Source organism: Hylobates moloch, unplaced genomic scaffold (genome assembly GCF_009828535.3).
Source record: "Hylobates moloch isolate HMO894 unplaced genomic scaffold, HMol_V3 SCAFFOLD_11, whole genome shotgun sequence".
Classification (NCBI taxonomy): Eukaryota; Metazoa; Chordata; class Mammalia; order Primates; family Hylobatidae; genus Hylobates; species Hylobates moloch.
In genome coordinates this window covers 87,183,986-87,205,796 of record NW_026652286.1, presented here as the reverse complement: position 1 = coordinate 87,205,796, position 21,811 = coordinate 87,183,986, and the positions used below count along the sequence as shown (strand labels likewise).

The window sequence follows — 21,811 nt, the reverse complement described above, 5'->3', positions numbered from 1 at the left end:
GGAGCACCTACTCCACAGACTTGTTTGCTGTAGCCTAGCCAGTGGTATAACCCGGGTGATTAAATTGCTAAACCGATTAAATTACCCTGAAGACCAAGTTGTCTCAGGTCCTGTGCATTCAACTTGACATGTCAACTGAAATGCTTGTGTTCTAGTGGAATGAAAACTTACAATCCCCCCACGATTTTTTTTTTTCTTTGTAACAATGTCTCACTCTATTACCCAAGCTGGAGTGCAGCAGGGCAATCATGTCTCACTGAAGCCTTGACCTCTTGGGCTCAGGAAATCTTCTTGCCTCAGCCTCCCAGGCTCAAGTGATCCTCTCACCTCAGCCTCTTGACAGCTGGGACTACAAGCGCACTATGCCCAGTTAATTTTGGGGGTTGTTTTTATAGAGATAAAGAAATTTTGAAGCCACAGCAGTCCTTTACACAATAGAAAACTGCTCAACCAGAGAAGAATTCTTCATTTATTCTACTACCATGGCTATCTATACTTCACTATGAGCCACATAAAATTAAATGCTTTGTTCAAATAATTAAAACTCAACTAATTTTCACAATAGACATTCAGCATACAGCTGGCCCTCTATACCTGCGGGTTCCACATCCGTGGCTTCAACCATTTGTGGATCAAAAATATTTTTCTAAAAAATTGTGTCTGTACTGAATAGGTACACTTTTTTCCTTGTCATTATTCCCTAAACAATACATTAACACAACTATTTACATAGCATTTATATTGTATTTGTTATTATACAATAACTAATCTAGAAATGATTTAAAGTATCCAGGAGGATGTGCTTAGGTTTTATGTAAATACAACACTATTTTATATCAAGGAATTCAGCATCCATGGATTTGGGTATCTGCAGGAGGTCCTGGAACCAATCCCCCATGGATACCAAGGGACAATTGTATTTATCAATAGATACCTAGCATAATAACTTTTGTCCTCATCAGCAGATATAGAACATAACAGCCTTTGTCCTCATAAGCAGATATGACATAGAACAGTTTTTGCCCTCATCAATCTGCTACATAAGGCTTATCCTTGCAACAACCAATTTTCCATTGTCCCTGCTACTTAATTTTTCAAAATGTTACAGCATTTGAGTGAACTTGGGACATTGATGCACTACGACAAAGCAATCAATATGACAAAATTGCACTTGAACATTACGACTATTATTTGTTCTTCAAGGCATACACATACAAGAACAGCAGTTCACGCAAAGCAAACTATCAATTTCCCTCTAAATTTGTAAGCTGGTTTCTTAACAGAGATATATTGTTTTGTAAATGAGAAAACACAGGTGTCTCAGGATTCATTCTCCTCTCCTATGGCTAAACTGCTAAAAAATGGAGATCTTTCTTGCCCACATACTCAGTACCATGGCTAAGAGCACTCAAAGAACACTGACTTTAGACTATCAGGAAAGGACATACGGTCCCCAACTTACAGTTTGACTTACGACTTTTCTGTTTCTTTTCTTAGCTTTAAAAGACCATTTATTAATTTTAAGTATTTATGACTCATGGGTTAAAATATTTATCAATTTAATACCAATAGGTAATTTTGTTTGAAAGAGGCTTCAACTGTTATCTTTACCACTTTTATTACCAATGGGAGAGAATTCTACGTTACCTTTCTAACTTTTTACATTCTCTTTTGTAGATGTTTGGAACCACAGTATCTGGCTATCTTAGGAAATGTCAATGACAGCCCATTAACAAACAGGCTTTCCAGAAAGTTTCCCATCACTGAAAAGTAGTCCTACTGACTTTCTTAGCCACTACCACATTCAGCTTGTAAATAACCTATTGTGAGAAGCACATTCCAATAATGACGACGTTGAGTGACCTCAAGTGTATACCAATATTATTCCAGTGAAAAAGCTTAGATACTAACAGTGTTTAAATTGAAAACTAATTGTAATCTCTTCGAGAAATACAATAATGGGGAACATGAAGGCACAGCAAAGATTATTTATAATGTATGAAGGAGACCCGATACTTACTTACACCTGAATAACAAACAAAACCCCCTTCAGGCTAAATAGTTCTTTGTACACATTTTATTAAAGCCCAAATGAAAATATTTTTAAGCTTTAAGAAAATTATCAAAAACTAATTTCTCTATAATTTGTGTCTTGCATGGTTCTAAAAAGTTCATAATGCTATAATTTCTTACTTAATTTTATGTGAATTTTTTTTAAAATATCTCCATGCATATCTTGTTGACTTTTTTTTTTTTTTTTTTTTTTTTTTTTTTTTTTTTGAGATGGAGTCTTGCTCTGTCGCCATGCTGGAGTGCAGTGGCTCCATCTTAGCTCACTGCAACCTCCACCTCCCAGGTTCAAGCGATTCTCCTGCCTCAGTCACCCGAGTAGCTGAGACTACAGGCCTGCACCACCACGTCCAGCTGATTTTTTGTATTTTTAGTACAGACGGGGTTTCACCATGTTGGCCAGGATGGTCTCAATCTCTTGACCTCATGATCCTCCCGCCTTGGCCTCCCAAAGTGCTGGGATTACAGGCGTGAGCCACCACACCTGGCCTCGTTGACATTTCTTTAACTCACAAATACCTTGACATGCTATCTAGAGAAACTGCTCCTATATACTTATTAATTATGGAGGATTCAAGCAATTCTGAGTTTTTATAGCATCCTCAAACTGAAAAAGCTTCAAAATTAGCCATTTTTTCTTAATTATTTATGTATTTAAGAAATAGAGACAAGCTCTTGCTATGTTGCCCAGGTTGGTCTAAAACTCCTGGCCTCAAGCAGTCCTCCCACCTCAGCCTCTCACAGTGCTGGAATTACAGGCATGAGCCACTGTGCCCAGCTAAAACAAGCCAATTTAATGCCCTTAAACAATCAAAATGTAATGCTAAGGAAAATAAAACAATACAAGCCAAAACTGGAGTGCAAAAGCAAAAACCTTTTTGCTATAGATTTGTGAACTAATGGGATCCTTTCCCAAGGGCATGCTAGAAATATAAAAAGTGAAATGACAAAAACTTCCCATGTTTCTATCCTTCATTAGGCAACTTCTTATCCTATTTCAGTTTCCTGAAACATCCCTGGTTAAGACTCTTGTGATTAAAAAGACAAAAACAAGTGTTTATATAAGTCCATCAGATTCCTCATTAAATCTGAAGTCACACACCAGAGACCAGTGGTCTGAAGGATGGTAGCCAGTTGGATCCAATCTGTTCTTTGGTGAGCAGATCAAGAGCTGACCTTACATTTAGAGCATGTTTAGAATACCAGATGTAATCCAGGGTGTGCCTGCCCTCCCCTGGGGTCCAGATCTTCCTGGTAGTATATGGGGGTTCTGACTGCCCACCAGCACTCAGGGGCTTGTAGGCACTGTTCAGGTTGAGGCTGGAGGAGGCAAAGTGTTTCTAGGCCTCTTGTGTTGGTTCTGCATTGAAATCCCCTCAAACAACAAGGGGAATCTTGGCCCTTGAGTGACATTTTGCAGGTTCTGAAGAAGGTCACAGCCTTGAGCTGATCAAAATCACTCCCAGCCAGTGTGTGCTTTTACATGGGTGACACCGATGCAGAACTGTTGGTCTGACTCCTTGCACTCTAGGAACGGTGCAATGGCCACCTGATCAGTTTTCAATGTCATGGCCATCAGCCTAATATTGGCACTGTTCACTAGCTTGATTTGGTTTTGGAGGAAAAATTAGGCACAGCTGTCTGATCCACTGCTGTGTTCTGTACCTAGACAAGATGACCAGGGCTTGGGGGAAAAAAAATGTGCCTTGATAGCCCAGCCTCCTGAGGAGTGGTTGGAAGGTTTCAAAATACTTTTCTACCTCTTGGAGGCAAAATATATCAGGCTGGTAGAATAGGATTTCTTCTAGCGTGAGAAGCTTCCTTTCTTCTCACTTGAGTGCTTCAACACGGCATTGTACAAAGTTTTCTTTGTCTTTCCAAGAGCTTGGACAAAGTTGTTCCATTGCATGACTCTTTAACAGATAGGTAGTTACTGGAGTCTGTCCCCAGATCCACAAAACCTCTCTGGAACCAGGGAGGTTAAGTATCCAGGACAGCCCTGCATTCCTCAAAAAGCTGCTCTTCAGGATCTGTGGGCTCCAGATGTTCTAGGTCAGGTAATAGCAAACACTCTGGGTGCAGGAGGCAGCACTGCTGTTCAGTGTCTTGGCGAGAGCACCAGTCTGCTCATACTATTTCAATTGTACTTCGACTACCCATACAACGGTTCTGCTTTTCACCTTCTTTACAGTATTAAGTTACATGATATATTCAACACTTTATTATAAAATAGGCTTTCTGTTAAGATGATTTTGCCCAACTATAGGCTAATGTAAGTGATCTGAGCACATTTAAGGTAGGCTAGGCTAACATGTTTGATAGGCTGAATTTATTAAATGCATTTTTTACTTAATAGTTTCAACTTACAATGGGTTTGCTGGGTGTAACCCCACTGTAAGTCAAAATGCATGTGTACTGATTAATTCACCTTGAGTTTAATAGGGGGGAAATATACCTGGACGATCCTAAGAACATAGCTTGCAGGACAATTACTGCACAGAAAGAACCACCAAATGAGAGGCCTCCCAAGAGCACTAGAATGGCAAGCTCTACTAAGCAAATATACTGATCATTTTTCAAGCTGTAGTTCTATTTAAACCAATTTGCACTGCAGTTCATTTCACAGAAATTACTTCATAGCTTCAGGAATCCCCTGTGAAATCCTAAATACCAGCACTACAAATTTAAACTTAACTTAAAAATAATGAACTAATCACTGAACCAGCATGTCTTCATATATACCTGTACTAGACTGGTTTTGCTTAACTCACAGGCTGCCAGTTATTTTATTAAAATTCAACACAAGCTCCATTAAAGGACAATAGAATTAGCTACACAATTAAGATACAGAAGACAGCATTAAAGCAGTAACACCAGGAGTTAAAAATTTTTAAACTGGCTTGAACAGTTAAACTGGTGAATAAACCAGCTAGCTGTGTGGAAGAAACCTTGAGGCATTAATAGCAGTATCTGGTTCCTACGAACCTTTCTTAAGCCCAGTGTCTTCTTATCTATCATCACATTAGAATTTAACATTCCTGAAAGCCAAGTAAGGGCAAAGACCCTTTTGCCAAATTTAGTTGGAAACACTAAACCAAGTCAAGGTCACACTATTAGTGAAGTCTACTACAGTCCTCAGCACAATGTAGGCAGTCATAGGCATTAAGTGAACGCTGATTTAAGATAGTGCCTCCAGCCTCATAACTAATCATAGTACCCTCTATTATCAATATTCATTAGCTATCATTACAAGATGCTCACTGTGCTGAGCTCAGAACTGTATGAATAGCATTTAAATTAATTCTAACAACAATTCATTAAGTAACGTTATTAACCTCATTTTACAGATACGGAAACTGAGACTTAGAAAAGCAACTTGCCAAAGTCACTCAGTATGTCAGGAGCCTGAACTTGAATTAAGAGTTTGATTCAAGAGCCCTGTTCTTAACTACAGTTGACCCCTGAACAACGTGGGGGTTAGGGGTGCCAAATCTTTGTGCAGGCAAAAATCTGTGTATAATTTTTGACTCCCGCAAAACTTAACTACTAATAGCCTACTACTGACCAGAAGCCTTACTGATAATATAAACAGTCAATTAACATAGATTTTGTATGTTGTATGTAATAGATAATATGTTTTTTATACAAACATCAGGAACAATATATATGTTATACTCTTACAATAAAAGTAAGCTCTCAGAAAAGAAAATGTTAAGAAAATCTTAAGGAAGAGAAAATAAATTTACTATTCATTAAGTGGAAGTGGGTCATCATAAAGGTTTTCATCCTCATGATCTTTACATTAGTGGACTGAGAAGGAGAAAGCGGAGGCGTTGGTCTTGCTGTCCTGGAAGTGGCAGAAGCAGAAGAAAATCTGCATGTAAGTAGACCTCTGCAGTTCAAACCTGTGTTGTCCAAGGGTTAACCGTACCACCCAATCCTGCCTTCCAAGCCACTGAAGTTGGTGCATGAGCTAAAACCCATGCCATTCCAGAAAGAAGTGGTCAAAAAGATCAGCAGACTTATGTTTTCATAAATTCATTCTTAGTAGACTCATGAATTTCAGTCTTAATTCAGTCATTTGGAAAAAGTTACACTACAATCCCTCTCTCCACTGATACAGCTATAGTATAGGTAACACAACTTAGTACATGTTAAAATGTTACTCAGATGAAAATACTATGGGGTTATTCTGATCTACTAGCTAGTGATCTATCTGTAACTATCACACATCAGGATCACGCTACCATATTCATATCTGTAACAGAATAGAAATGTAATTTGACATCACCACAGAAGTCTTCTCACCTAGTGGTTCTCAAGGAAAGGAAAGTAACCTGTGGGCCTTTCCCAATTCTGATTTGTCTTCAAGGGGAATTTGTCAGAATGAGCTGCACAAAGCAATGAGATGTGTTCTACAGATGATTCTATTGCACACTCTGGCTAGGAAATCACCTTAGTACTGTGGTCTAGAATATGTAAACTTAGGAATTAGTATGTTCGAATTGAAATCCTTTCTCAGCTACTTACTGACCATTAGAACTAGGGCAACAAGCTATTTACATTCTGTAAACCACGCAGTCACTGCTGTGCATACAAATAAGCCCTAATTATTACTTGCAATAAACCTTAGTTACAGAATCCGTCTGAATTGAATTTCCTGAATGTAGCAGAGTAGCCTAGTCCAGTGCTGTTAATTCAATAACTCTAACAACGAGCCAACATCTGCTTCTTTAAATTTATCCGCGGTTATTCTAAAGCAAAACATATTCACTTCCTGTTTGACATGAACTTATTAACGCATTCCTAATTGCATTACAAGAGTTTAAACATTAGCCATACCACTTAAAAAAGAAAAAGCCATCTTTTCCCAATGATTAAACTACTAAAGAATAGATGGTACAAAAAGGTTTGCATTTCAATAGAACTAGCTTTATTTACTTATTTATTTATTTAAACAAAAGAAATGGTTTAAAAGCAAATGCATATATGTACCAAGGGATGGACATGACCTGGTACTTACAAAGGAGCTGCTGTGTCATAATGGAAACAGCATATTAGGAGAAAAATAGTATTTCGTGTGCTGTCTGCTTGAGTAATCAATCTGGAGATGCAAGTTAACCGAAGGTGCTCTGCCAAGCCATCAGCGTGAGAAAAAAAAAAAAACCACCAGAAGTTGCCTCCAGATAGCTATGTAGTGGCAGCATGACAACTGGCATCAACTCACGGTCTTCTCATTTTCCCCATTTTCTATAATTTTCCTCTTCTTTTCATCTATTTTCTTCTTGAAGATGTTATTTCGGTAAAACTGAAGCTCTTTGATGCTTTCACTAATGTCATCAAGTGCCCTATAAGCAAACATACCACAATGAATGAACTGTCCAAAACCAGGAGATGAAAGTCATTTTAAAAGTACAACTTTTAAAAAATGACTTAAGAACAATGGGTGCTACTGTGAATGTCACTGTCTAGCATCATCAAAAGTAGAACATTTCAGAAAAGCAATTTTCTTTAAATGTTTTGTTTTTTTAAAAACTTTTGACAAAAAAATGTGTAAAATATAAAAGATTACAGTTTCCCGAATTGTTCCATAAGATGGTGACATGTTCCACAGGGAGAAAAAATAATTCCACGGTCAAAGAAGTTTAGGAAAAACTAGATTAAACTTTTTACTGAAGTAAAAAGTTGCAAAGCATTTAATATACTAATGTGTATTATGAATTCCCAAAAGGAAGCTGTCCTATATTTCTAACATATTCATTTTCTAAAATTAATAAATTTTAGTATTTCTAAAACTTAATTGACCACATTTGTAGAATACTTATAAACAGCTCATGGAACACAGTTTGAGAAACACTGCCCAATACTTGATGATGTCCCTGAACAAAATAGACTGACATACTTGAACGTAGTCATGACTCAGTCATCATAATAAACATCAATTATCAAACAGTACCTAACCATACCAGAGGATCTACCTCCTCTCTCATGGTGATTTGTGCTATAATCAGTGGCAGCCTGCCTCCACCTAAGAGCCTTTCTTTTCTTCGAACATGTTGTTTCTCATCTGTTGCAGTCTGAGAAATCAGGTAACCAAGATTATTAGAACAGTGTGCAAGTAAATCAATAAGCTCTGAATCATGGGCCAAGGGCCACTTCTAGAGAATTCCCTGCACAAATTTTAGTGCAAGAGTTTTATGACAATTATTTGTGTGGCTAAGGCAACCATCTGCTTTCTTCCCAGGACTTGGATATATGTCAGAGCTGAAGCTGCCAAAATTATAGCCTCTGGCTAAATAAAGGCACACAATCGCTTATCCACAAAACTGAAATCCAAAACATACCTGAAAACCCACAGTACTTACATAACCTATTATGTAGCAAAACCTGAGCAATCTTAATGTGAGGCTATTGACAGTCATCATTAGTTATGCCATTTGGTGTGAATATACACGTTTCACTGCAGAATACCTATGTGTTTTATTATGGGCTGCTTCTCAAACCTTGTTAGGGATGCTACAAGATAATAAACAATACAGATGTAGTATCACCTTTCTAAAATCTGAAAAATTCTGAAATCCAAAACATACCCCAGCTGTTTCAGATAAGGTAGTCTAGGCCTGTATGTCTGTGCTACAGTCTACATACACTCAATAAAATAACGTAAGAATGCCAGACTCTTTAGGGATTGGTCTTTCTCTATTTGCCTACAACTGTGCAAGGTACATTGTAGGGGTTCAGTAAATGGTTTAATAAATGCTACTCTTAGAATCCAGCTGCTAAACTTCCCATCAGGTTTCATGTTTCTCCTGAAAGACTACAAAATCAAAAAGAAAAGAACCAGTACGGGACACATAAATATACAAGATCTTTAAATTCCTTGTCTACTTGTACCTAAGGCTACAGACATAAGAGAAACAATCAGAAAAACTATAACAAGTGTCAAAGTAGGCAACTATATTACACAATTGCACACAAAAAGTGTTCTAATTTCAAAAGGCTGCAAGTCCATATCCTCTGTGGGAAGAAAGTTAACATGGTTCATTACTAGAAAGATTACAGATTGTTTCATTATACCTATAAACCAAGCTATCTAAGAGTTTTAAAACAGCAATAAAGGCTACATAACCCTCTCAGAATGGAACGCTGGAATCCTGACCATAATTCCTAACAGTAAAACAATGTTATGTTTATGCTAGTTGAACTTTATCTTTTCCCTGAGAAAAAAGAGTTAAGGGACATTATTTCAAGCAGTCAGGAATTTGGGAGTTAGTGTGTGTCAGACTGGATAAACGCTTGGTAGAACTCAAACTTACCTATGAGAAGCAGCCTTCTTTGGTGCAAATTCATATTCTTCTGGATACCAGCGTCTACACACAGCAGAAATGGAACTCTCAAAGGAAGCTGTCTCAAATACACTGAACAATTACCTCCTTCAAGTAATCCATTAACATTGAAAATGGCATTTGAGTCATGATTCTCAAGTTGCTTCTTTGCCGGGGCCTCTATCCTCCACCCTCTCCTCTCTTTCTTCTATATACTTTCTATGAGCAAGCTTATCAGTGTATAAGACTGCTAAATCTGGAAATCCAGCCCAGCCCTCCCTAGAGTTTCTGTCATGGATATGCAACTGCCCACTAGATATCTCCATCTAAAAATCTACCAGACACTTCTAATTCAACATATATCAAAACACACCCACCATCCTCAGCACCTCCCCTGCCCCATCCACCATATCTACTCTTCCTCTTCTCCTTTTTATTTGAACACTGCCATCATCCACCAAAGCTGCTCAAACTAGAAACATCAGAATCACATTATACCTCTTCCTTTTCACACCACCTCATTCGAACACTGAGTGTCAACTGACCCTCTCACGTTTTTATCATACAAGCCCCTCATTTCCATGCCCTGCCCTTTCTCCAGTTCATTCTTCTCTCCAAGATGGCAGAAAAGGCTCCTTTCTATCTCTCTACCACTTTTCTTGCCACCTTCGAATCAGAACGATCGTATCACTCACTCTTCTACCTACACTTTCTCAAAGAAACCCCATTCCTTGCAAGATCATAGTGAACTTCACTGGCATGGCATGCAAGCCCTTGAGGCCCTAGAACCACCTCCCACTTTCTCCAACCTCATGCTTTGCACTCCAACATTAATGATTGGTTTGGGATTCATTTAACACATTTTGCCTTAGCTTCCTGCTCCCTCACATTCTTATACTTCTGTCTGCTCTCTCTGAATGCTCCCTCCTCAATAAAATGCCTGGAAGACTTCCATTCTTCTTCACATCTCAATTTCAAAGCTATTTCCTTGCTACGTAAAGGTTTCTCTGACTCCCCATTCCTCTTCCTCTTGCTCCAGCAGTTAGATGCTGCTTCCCTTGTGACCTCAGTAGTCCATATGCACATTTTCACTATAGAAGTCATCATAGAGTATATTTTTAGGGTGCGTTTTTTACACATATGTCAATGTACTACTTTCTAAAGTACTTAAGAGTTTTTCATCTATATGCTCCCAGTCAGAAGACTTCCATATAATATTAATCAATTCAGAAAATGTATTGAGCACTTATTTTGTGCCAGGCATTGGCTAATTTACTGGGAACATGTCTGACATTGTTTCTCCCAATTCTCACCAGTCCAGGATAAGTTAAGGTCCTATACAAGCAAGAATGGGATGAGGAAGATATGAACCCACTTGGCAGCCTTAGTTCTACAGCTCTATCCAATTACTTTCCACAAATTCTCAATTAAAACATGCTAAATGAGGTAATTTAATGGATCCCAAATATAGCCCTTACCTGCACAGTTCTTTAACAGTGCTCACATCAATTATTCTATAATGAAGATGTTTCATGAACTGGGGCATGTATTTGTCAAGAAACTTCTTATCTTCATGAACTGAATTTCCTAGAAAGACACGAAGCATACTGCGTCTCTATATTTCTAGTAGTATACAACAGGATATCAAAATTCATAAAATGTATTTGAAATGGAGATGATTTTTTAAAATTCAAACAATTCCTAAAAGCACCTCTATATTTCTAAATCAGGTTTGGGTAAATGTGATTAGCTTACAAGTACAGATTTCCAAGTACTTAGTCAGTTTAGCTCATTATAAATTTGTAAATGACCTGTCATGAACAGAAGGACAAATCTATCATTCCACATGCTTGATGTAATGCACAAATCTATTTGTTACTTTTTAAGGTCATACCAGATATGCAAACTTTCTCCCAATGTCACAAAATTCATACCACTAACACTAAAAATTTAACTGAATCACATAGGTAGATAAACCTTTATTTACAATTCAAATTTTTAAACAAATCATATGCATATTTATGTTTCCAAAAAGTAACTTATACTAAAAACACTAAATTTTAAATGAGACCTTTAAAATAGATATCAGCCACACTGGCTGGCAGAAACATTTACACAATATATGCTCTAGTACTAAATGCCAAACTTATTTTTATAAATGTTTAAGAACAGTATTAGCTACCACATCGACTTACATATACAAAGGCACATATACCTTCAGAGAAACATGAACTTCCCTCTGGCAATGTCACCCCTTTAAAAATGCTGGTAGAACAGGCCTGGTCTCTTTAGAGGGTAAGTCAATGTCACAGGGGAAAAATAATAGGTGGAAAGTTTTACAATAAGAGACTAAAGAAATATAACTAAATGAAATGCACGAGCCTTGACTGAATCCTGGTTCAAAAACAAATATTTTGGGGAACATCTAATGTGGACTAGATATCATATGATACTGAATAATGTTTAATTATCTTCAATGCAATGACATCGTATTACATAAGAAAATGTCTTCATTCTTAGGAGTTTTGATGAAGTATTTAGGAATGAAGTGTCCTGATGCCTGCAATTTCCTTTAAAATGTCCAACAAAAAATAGGTAAAACAAACATGACACAAGGTTAACAATTACTAAATCCACTCCTCTGTGCATGTGAAATTTTTCCATCATAAAAACATGGGAGAAATTTTTATTGAGTAAGTTTGTGTTTCCCAGATCTCACGTCAGGTTTCAGGGCATTTTCCCAATACTCATGCTATAAACTACACAAAGAAACTTGAACAGAAAAGTTAAGATGTGTAACCCAAAGCAGGGTTAAGTGGAAGACATGGATGGGCTCAGCTGGTCTTTCTGGAACTGCAGTCTCTTGAACCACTACATATGGAAGACTATAAGATATACATAGGATTGGATTTTACCTGCAAGTGGACAGAGCCCTGGAGGAGTCTGCTGTCGTACAAAGGACAGAAATTCATACTCTGCCTGCTGCAATGTAATTGTACTCTCCTTCACTGCCTTGGTAAGGCCAGACTGCAAGAGAGAATCCCCAGCCCCCCACCAAAAACACATGTGAAGTCAGTTTTCAAAGGCATCCAGAAATGAAACTTCACTTTTAAAATGGGCAAATATAACCACAAATAGACCCTTTTTAGAACTCAAGTTCAAATTGCAACTGCCATCTTTGCACCATTTTTTTTTTCTTAAAGAATCCAAGCCAACTTAGTTATGATCCTGACTGTTAACGGCATGTCCACAGTCAAAAAAGATGGTGTTCAAAGTCCAAGGATATTAACCTCTGGGAAGAAACAACTATTAACAGGAGAGCAGCAATCCCCCTTCTCTGAACGTTGATGTCTAACCTTATCCAAAAGACTGACTTGAGTAATACTTGACAATCCACAATGCGTTCGCGACAGACTGAATGTAGGAGAGAAAAAAAAGAGGACATTCAGGAGAAGATGATCTCGAGAGGTCCCAAAGATGAAAAGTAAACAAGCAAGCAGTTCCCCAGGCTTGCCGTGCAATCTTCTCTAAGCCTTTTTAAAATACCATCCAACAATGGTACCGGATTCAGGTGTGGGAGCAAAAAGCTTGTTACTGATCCCCAAAGCAGCAATCCTGTTATTTGGTAATGTTACCTTCCCGTGATGCTCCTTACACCAATCTGACATGCTGTCCAGCAACTCATCTGGTTGTTTTATAATCAGGTTAGGACCCTGTGGATGGGAAACGCCATCAGTCACCAAGAACCAACAGGAATAACCTTACTTTCAGAGGGAAAGTTTAAGCTGTTTTAAGGACTAAATATACATATCAAAGAAAGTAAGAGATAAGGATACTTTAAAAGTGTTCCTCCTTCATTCCAGCACTGTTCATTAAGGCAAAATAGAACACACCAACACACACACACCACTGAAAACTCAAATCCTACAAATAGATGACACAGATATCTATCAAGGGTCAGCAAACTATGGCCCCACACTTCAGCTATTTTTTAATAGCTAGAAAGCTAAGAATGATTTTTACATTTGTAAAAGATTGTTTAAAAAAAAAAGAACATATGACGAGAAAATGTGACTGCACTCAAAGCCTAAACAATTTAATAACTTGCCCTTTCCAGAAAAGTCTGTCAACCCTTGATTATGAGTTCATTTTGAAAAGTGTCTAGGCCAAGCATGGTAATCCCAGCACTCTGGGAGGCTGAGGTGGGAGGATCACTTGAGGCCAGTAGTTCAAGACCAGTCCAGGCAACGTAGCAAGACCTCATTTCTACAAAATTAAAAAAAAAAAAAAAAAAAAATTAGGTGGGCCTGGTGGCACAACCCCTACAGTCCTAGCTTCTCAGGAGGCTGAGGCAGGAAGATTACTTGAACCCAGGAGTTCGAGGTTACAGTGAGCTACATGCCACTGCACTCCAGCCTGGGTGACAGGGTGAGACCCTATCTCTTTAAAAAAAAAAAAGGTATCTATATTGCAGGTGAAAAAAACAATTGCAAAACCATATATGTATAGGTATGATTTCATTTACACTTGTTTTAAAAAAAAAACGCATTTCTATAAGCATACAAAATATCAAGACAATACATAAATTTGCAGTAAGAAGGAGCAATAGAACAGGACAAAAATCCAGTAGTTTACTACACACATACTTTGGATAGTTACACTGTTTAACAGTATTTTTATATTTAAAAAAAAATTTAAAGAGGTAATTGTGGATATCCAAAACACAAAGTAGCCCTCAAATTCTCAGCTCCACTTCATAGAACATCCAAGTGTGAGTCTCTCAGATAAGTCCTGGCAGTTAACAGTAGCTATGGCATTAAAGCAAGTCACCTTAGCTTCTCCCTCTGTAAGACAGTGATAGTAATAAACTGTACCCCTTCCCTCATAGAAATGTTAACAGGATAAAAGAAATTATAGATATGAGCTCTTTGAACTCTCTGGTAGAAAAGTATTCTATAAATCCAAGGTATTATTACTACTAAGGTGGTAAGAACAGTTCACAATCACTGAAAGAAATGGCTAGAATTCAATTAAAATACGCCTGACATCCTACTACTAAAAAGGAGGTTTAGCCAAACAAGAAAACTGGTGTTGGCAATCTCTGCGAAGAAACAAAAAATTCTGCTCGGATAACAGATGTTTTATGATAGTCACGAAGGAAAAAGAAAACCCAAACCTATGAAAATGAAAAAAAATACTCATACTATTAAAAAAAAATACTAACAATGATGGAAAAATCAAACAACTACAGATCTAATGCTAGATACCTATTCTAGATCCCAATTTAGCAAGCCAAGGGACCACACCTACAGAAAAATTTTCAGAGTAGGATGCCTGCTCTTCTACCAGCATAAAACATTTTTCTCAGACTCTTATAAAATAAAACATACTGCAGAACTGATAGCCCCTAAGCTTTTTTTTTTTTTTTTTTAACATCTTTATCCTCATCTGACTTAGTCCATTTACAAATGCTGCATTCATCTGCAGCTGTGTGAATACATACCCAAATTTCCTCCAGGGTACATATCAACCTACCGGTCCATTAAACTGTCAGTATTTCACATTATATCAACAGTCTAAAGGAAACACTCTTCTTCAGCCAAGGGTAAGTTTGGCTGGTAAATTAAAGACACTTCTCTTCACTATTCATCTCCAGTAAACCCCAAGTAACAGAAAAAAACAACCAAATCTAAAACTCAGGGCTTTATTTATACAAAGTCAAAAAAAGTTGTTATGATGAGAAATACAAAGTCTCATGATTTTCCTACAGCTGATATGTGGGGAGGATAACCCTGGTACTCCACAAACGCAGTCATTCATCTAGAAATACGTCCTCACCTCTTTTACCTACACAGCAAAACAAACAAAAGTGTTAACTGCAGATTTACGAAATTTATCCAGTGCCAGTAACGTATCAACGCTACCCTCTAGGAACTTATTTTAACAAGACTCTCTTTTCCACTAATATCCCTACTTTATTCCTATTCTGGAGTTTCTGGCTGTGAATACTGCTGACAGTATAAAACAGAATTATTCAGGGTCAGGGATTTCACCACCTACCAGATGGTGTCACATCCTTATTAAATGTTTCATGAGTGGTTGAAATGCAGCAGGTGTGTTTTATTTGTTTTGCTAAATGTTTCAGTTGGAAGTAGCACGCAAAAACCTTAATCATGCCCAATCTGTCAACAAGAGAACACTTTACGGGTGTGCATTAACAGAAATTCTAAAATCTTAATACTGATCTAGAAGAATCACACGTCCTAGCTGAAAACGCAGAACTGTAAATATGGAGTCAAGTTAAAGTCAAGGTTATGATATAAAGACGCAAACATTGGCACGAGTCACCAAATCTGATGGGAGGACAGCTGGCTGTTCTACTTGTTAGAAGCACCTTACTGAGACAGCCTGAGTTGAACTATTGGCTCCCCCAATAAATAGCCACTGGGGCCTCAGACAAATTACCCAACATCTCTATGCTCAAGCGTCCTCATCTATCAAATGAGCATTCTAACAATAACTAACTTATAGTTGCTGTGAGAACTAAGAACAAAGACATATAAAGCACACAGAAACTGTATTTGGCATACAGTAAGCTCTCAGTAAATGACAGAATTTATGTTTCTGTAAATTCCTGGCATGGTTAATTAAAAAATAATGTTTAATTTTTAATTAATTTTTCACTAGGCTGTGAGACGGATTAGTTTGGTTCTAGTACCACCATGACGTAGCACATTACCTTAACCCATATAGACCTCAACTTTCTTATTTTTTGAATAAAGAAGCTGCAAAAATGATGGTTGTATTTCCAGTGCCCTTTAAAAAGTATGACTGTATTACTTGGCATCACGTACTTCAGCCAAAATGTTGAGATCAGAGTCAGTTATCAGACAGGCCATCTCAATAATCTGGTCCTTCTCAATGTCCAATCCTGTCATCTGCAATTAAAAATAAATATATAACACACACAAAGCCATCATTCTGGCCTCCTTTATCCAAGTTTATTTAACAAGAATTCCCTCAAACATAGTCAGCTTGTAATCCGTAGCCGAAACAGAAGAGAAGAATGCTCCTCGGGCAACTACTGAAGGTACTAAACACGAGTCCTCGTTTATTCAACAAACATTTACCAAGGGCCTGCTATTTGTCAAGCACTGAGATTCTACTCCGGGACAGATGCAAAGTAAGTAAAACTGAGTGCTGACATCACTCAATTTTGGAAGAGTTGGGTAACTACCACCACCACGTCTCTGCAGAGTTTACAAAGTTTTCACATTAATTACACCACCTGATCTTCACAATCTAATGGAAAAACTACTGTTATTATCCTCACTTCATATAAACTGAGGCTCAACGGAGGGAGGAGCCCTTGTTTCGGGCATGGAAAGCCTGAAGGGATAGGAACTGGGTTCAGGTCCCAACTCAGACTCTCACTAACAGCACGACCTTAAATGAGTTGAATCCTTTCTGTGGGCCTCAATGTTCTCACTTATGGAATGAAGGGTAAGGCTGAGTCATCTCCGGAGTCCCGTCTGCCTCTAACGACCTAGGGTCCTTTAAGGATTTAGTTGGGGGAGGCTGGGAACAGAGCCGCTGCCCCCGCCCTCACTCCAGTGACCCAAGCCCAGAGACGCCAGAGCGTTAGGAAAAGTCCACATCTGGGCGGAGGGGTAGGGAGGAGAGGAAGCCACACGGAGGACTCCTCCCTTGTGGAAAGAAGCCCTACAGCGCAGCACGGCGCCCAACACCCGCAGGACTCCTGCCTCCGGACTTGCCCTGCACCGCCCCTGACCGGCCGCGCTCACCTGCCACACCTGGGACCCAGACCCCCACCGCTCTCCCAGGACGGACTCGGCTCCTCGGTTCCACGCGCGAAATCTCACTCGCCTCCCCAAGCCCCCCGACGACCTCACTCACCTCCAGGTCAACCCAGACCATCCGCTGAGCCATGCTCTCCCCTGCCGCCATGGCTGCGCCACCTTCGCGGACACCTCGCGCCCCGAACCGTCCGCGACTCCCACCTACACCCCGCAACAGCCTGGAGCCCAGGGAGCCGCCTAGCATCACCCGGGACCAGCAGCCACGGCCCCAGTCGCGCAGCCGGCGCTGGCGCAGGCGCAATAGTCGCTAAACGTCGCAAACCCGCGGGGAGGCGCACGAGCTGAAACCACACGTCCCAGCTTGCGGTGCGCCGGCTCGCCCTCAACAGCCTGGCTTGGCTGCCGAAGGGAATGATGGGACTTAGAGTCTCACCTGCGGTTGCGACCGGATGCCCCACCCCCGCCACGTGTTTTTCGGGTGTTACTGGACGCGCTTGTTTTTCACTGCTAAGTTTGTTTGCTTCCAGGAGTTATTTCCTGAGTTTTGGTTAGCTGTAACCGCGCAGTTAAAAAAGAACTCTTTAGTTGGTTGGAAAAGATCTGATTATCTATGTATGACATTTTTTTCATGCATCTCTTTCCTTCTTTGCATTTCTTTTTCTTTTTTTACTTACCTGCCCCTCTATTCCACAAACTGGATATTTTCCTCATTTATTTGGGACCAAGAGGCAGTGTGCTTTTGGGGGCCAGAAGGCCATTAACATTATCATCAAATCATTTAGAAATATTTAAATAAGATCTTGTCTGACAAATAATTTAGTACGTATTAGGTGTTCAGTCAAAGTTAGTTACCTTCCTTCATTTTCTTAGGGAAAGGGGTCCAGATCCAGACCCAAAGAGTGGGTTCTTGGACCTCCTGCAAGAAAGGATTCAGGGCGAGTCCATAAAGTGAAAGCAAGTTTATTAAAAGTAAAGAAATAAAAGAATGCCTACTCCGTAGGCAGATCAGGGGCATGGGCGACTGAGTATACTTACAGTTATTTCTTGATTATATGCTAAACAAGGGGTGGATTATTCATAAGTTCTCTGGGAAAGGGGTGGACAATTCCGGGAACTGAGGGTTCCTCCGCTTTTAGATCATATAGGGTAACTTCCTAAGGTTGCCATGGCATCTGTGAACTGACATGGCGCTGGTGGGAGTGTCTTTTAGCATGCTAACGTATTATAATTAGTGTGTAATGAGTAGTGAGGATGAGAGGTCACTTTGTCATCTTGGTTTTAGTGGGATTTGGCCAGCTTCTTTACAGCACCCTGTTTTATCAGCAAGGTCTTTGTGACTTGTATCTTATGCTGACCTATCTCTTCCTAGTACTTAGAATGCCTAACCTCCTAGGAATGCAGCCCAGTAGGTCTCGGTGTTATTTTACCCAGCCCCTAATCAAGATAGGGTTACTCTTCAAATGCCTCTGACAATTTGGCCAAGGATTATCCCTTATTCCTTATGAAACGCGGCCTGCATCTCAGTTCAGCTATTAGGTGACTGCATGATGACAACTTGCTACTCTGTTCTTAAAAGTTCTCAAAGTTAAATTTCGTCCTCCTATAACAAATCTATGCAGCAAACTAACTTAAAATGAACTAAAACAATTCTGCCTGCTCTGCCATCTGCTTTGGCTTTGATCCAGGTGTCTTTAATCTCCTGCAATGACAGCTATAACGTCTATCATTTCTAGGAGTCCAGGTGGCCAGCATCAGGACCTTTAGGCCCTGGAGTGTCAAATTTTGTGAGTCTCTTAAATCTTGGCTATTCAGTAACAAATTTGTGGCAGAGTGTCACTTTGCCACAAATATCAATCTCGGCTTTGAATTATAACCTCTGTGTATTTTTCTGAAAGCCATATTGGTACTCATTACAGAGCTTGTGGTCCATCCTACCTGGTGAGCTGGTTTTATGAGAGAGAAACTTTGTTGCCTAATTGGAGCTTTAAGGAAAGTGTAGGGTACTGGATTTCACCTTCTACTGATTTTGTGTACCCAACCCACCACCTGCAAGGGCCTAGAGAAACTCTGAAGGGTCATCAAAAGGTATGCACAGATTATACACATAAAGACTTACTGTGCACAATGCGTATATATTTTACCTGCATTGCCTGATGTCACATTGTTTTGCTATACCTTTTTACTCATTTGTAGCCTACTTTATAAAAAATGGTCTGCATTTCTTCTTTCGTTTTTTCTTAGCTTTAAACTTGATTCATAGAAAGTAGAGTCAGTTGACGCCGGGCACGGTGACTCACATCCATAATCCCAGAACTTTGGGAGGCCAAAGCGGGTGGATCACGAGGTCAGGAGTTCAAGATTAGCCTGGCCAACATACTGAAACCCCGTCTCTACTAAAAATACAAAAATTAGCTGGGCATGGTGGCGCACGCCTGTAGTCCCAGCTGCTCGGGAGGCTGAGGCAGGAGAATCGCTTGAACCCAGGAGGCAGAGGTTGCAGTGAGCTGAGATTGCACCACTGCACTCCAGCTTGGGCAACAGAGCAAGACTCTGTCTCAAAAAAAAAAAAAAAAAAAAAGTAGAGTCAGTTGAAGTACAGAAAACTTTATCATTGGGCTTTTTATTATCTTCTTAAAGTACTATCTATTTAAAATTTTAAAGAACACCATTTTTTTCAACTTTACTACTGGAATAATGTTTCTAACACAACATAGCTAAGGACACACAAACCCTTCCCTCTTTTGAGAGATAACTACTTTTTTACATATTTTTTAATTTTTATTTTTTTAATTGTCATAAAATATAGATAATATAAAAATTTACAATTTTAGCTATTTTCCATATAAAGTAGGGGTCCCCAACCCCTGGGCTGCAGATCGGTGCAGACTGGTACCAGTCTGTGTCATATTAAAAACGGGGCTGCTCTGCCAGAGGTGAGGGGCAGGGTAGCAAGTATTACCACCTGAGCCCCGCCTCCAGTCAGATCAGCAGTGGCACTCGATTCTCATAGAAGCACAAACCTTGTGTTGTGAACTGTGAATGCGAGGCGTCTAGGTTGCGTGCTCCTTATGAGAATCTAACTAATGTTTGATGATCTGAGGTGCGACAGTTTCATACTGAAACCATTACTCCCCCACCCCCATCCATGGAATAATTATCTTTCATGAAACCGGTCCCTGGTGCCAAAAAGATTGGGGACCACTGGTATAAAGCATGGTGGCATTAAGTACATTCACATCGTCGTGCAACCATCACCACCATTTATCTCCAGAACTTTTTCATCTTCCCAACTGAAACTCCATCCCATTAAACATTAACTCCCGTCTCCACCCAACCACTACTCCCAGCCCCTGGCAACCACCATTCTACTTTTTGTCTCTAAGAATTTGACTACTCTATGTACCTCTTACAAGTAGACTTATGCAGTATTTGTCTTTTCATATCTGGCTTATTTCACTTACTGTCATCTCCTCAAAGTTCATCCATGTTGCAGCATGGGTCAGAATGTTCCTCCTTTTTCAAGCTGAATAATATTTCATTGTATGTATGGATCACATTTTGTATCCATTAATCCATTAATGGGCACTCTTGTTGCTTCCACCCTGTGGCTATTGTGAATATTTACATGGTTTTTAATTTTAATTTTTATTTTTATATTTTATTTTTGAGACAGAGTCTCACTCTGTCATCCAGGCTGGAGTTCAAGTGATCCTCCCACCTCAGCCTCCCAAGTAGCTGAGACTATAGGCACAGACCACCACACTGGGCTAATTTTTGTATTTTTTGTAGAGATGAGGTTTTACCATGTCGCTCCGGCTGTCTCGAACTCCTGGGCCCAAGCAATCCACCCATCTCAGCCTCCCAAAGTTCTGGGATTACAGGCATCAGTCACTGCACCCAGCCCTAATTTTATTTTTTATTGCTCCCTTCTTACCAGTGACTTTCCCAGCCCAGTTTTGTTCTTCCCAACTTCTGAACAAAGATCACTGTGATAATCAATCCACAAGTGACCACCTACTTCCCTGGTCCCTTTTAAGAATTATCCCAAATTGTATCTTTAAAAGTCCTTCTCAGCCAGGCATGGTGGCTCACACCTGTAATCCCAGAATTTTGGGAGGCTGAGGTGGGAAGATCACTTGAGACCAGAAGTTTGAGACCAACCTGAGCAACAAAGCAAGATCTCATCTCTAAAATAAATAAATAAACTTAAAATTTTTAAAAAAAGAATTATCCAGGTGATATAGTTTGGATCTGTGTCCCTGCCCAAATCTCATGTTGAATTGTAATCCCCAGTATTGGAGGTAGTACCTGGTGGGAGGTGATTGGATCGTGGGTGTGGATTTTCTCATTAAGAGTTTAGCACCATCCCCTTGGTGCTGTCCTCATGACAGTGAGTGACTTCTCGCAAGATCTGGCTGTTTAAAAGTGTGGCACTTTGCTATCTCTCTCTTGCTCCTTCCCTGGCCATGTGACATGCCATTACCCCCTTTGCCTTCTGCCATAACTGTAAGCTTCCTGAGGCCACCCCAGAAGCAGATGCCATCATGTTTCCTGTACAGCCTGCAGAACCATGAGCCAATGAAACCTCCTTTCTTT

At 39.5% G+C, this 21,811-nt stretch overlaps 1 protein-coding gene and 1 pseudogene across 2 annotated transcripts in view; both read right to left on the bottom strand.

The window, feature by feature from the left end:
• REXO2 (RNA exonuclease 2) overlaps positions 1 to 17,525 on the bottom strand; it is a 29,571-nt gene extending 12,046 nt beyond the window's left edge. Inside the window, exons 1-7 of one of the 2 annotated variants that reach the window (XR_004250310.2) lie at positions 17,313 to 17,525; positions 16,250 to 16,333; positions 13,031 to 13,108; positions 12,311 to 12,422; positions 10,874 to 10,982; positions 9,387 to 9,440; positions 7,094 to 7,418 (exon numbers count right to left, since the gene is read on the bottom strand). Coding sequence is in view for 1 of the 2 variants with exons in the window: in XM_032167464.2 (XP_032023355.1) it covers positions 7,289 to 7,418; positions 9,387 to 9,440; positions 10,874 to 10,982; positions 12,311 to 12,422; positions 13,031 to 13,108; positions 16,250 to 16,333; positions 17,313 to 17,459 (714 nt within the window). In the remaining variant the exon portion in view is untranslated. Of the gene's footprint in view, positions 1 to 6,980; positions 7,419 to 9,386; positions 9,441 to 10,873; positions 10,983 to 12,310; positions 12,423 to 13,030; positions 13,109 to 16,249; positions 16,334 to 17,312 lie in introns of those variants that run through there. The other variant, XM_032167464.2, reaches the window with a different exon arrangement.
• LOC116476207 (nocturnin-like) lies at positions 2,942 to 5,106 on the bottom strand (annotated as a pseudogene).
• Positions 17,526 to 21,811: the final 4,286 nt, after the last annotated feature.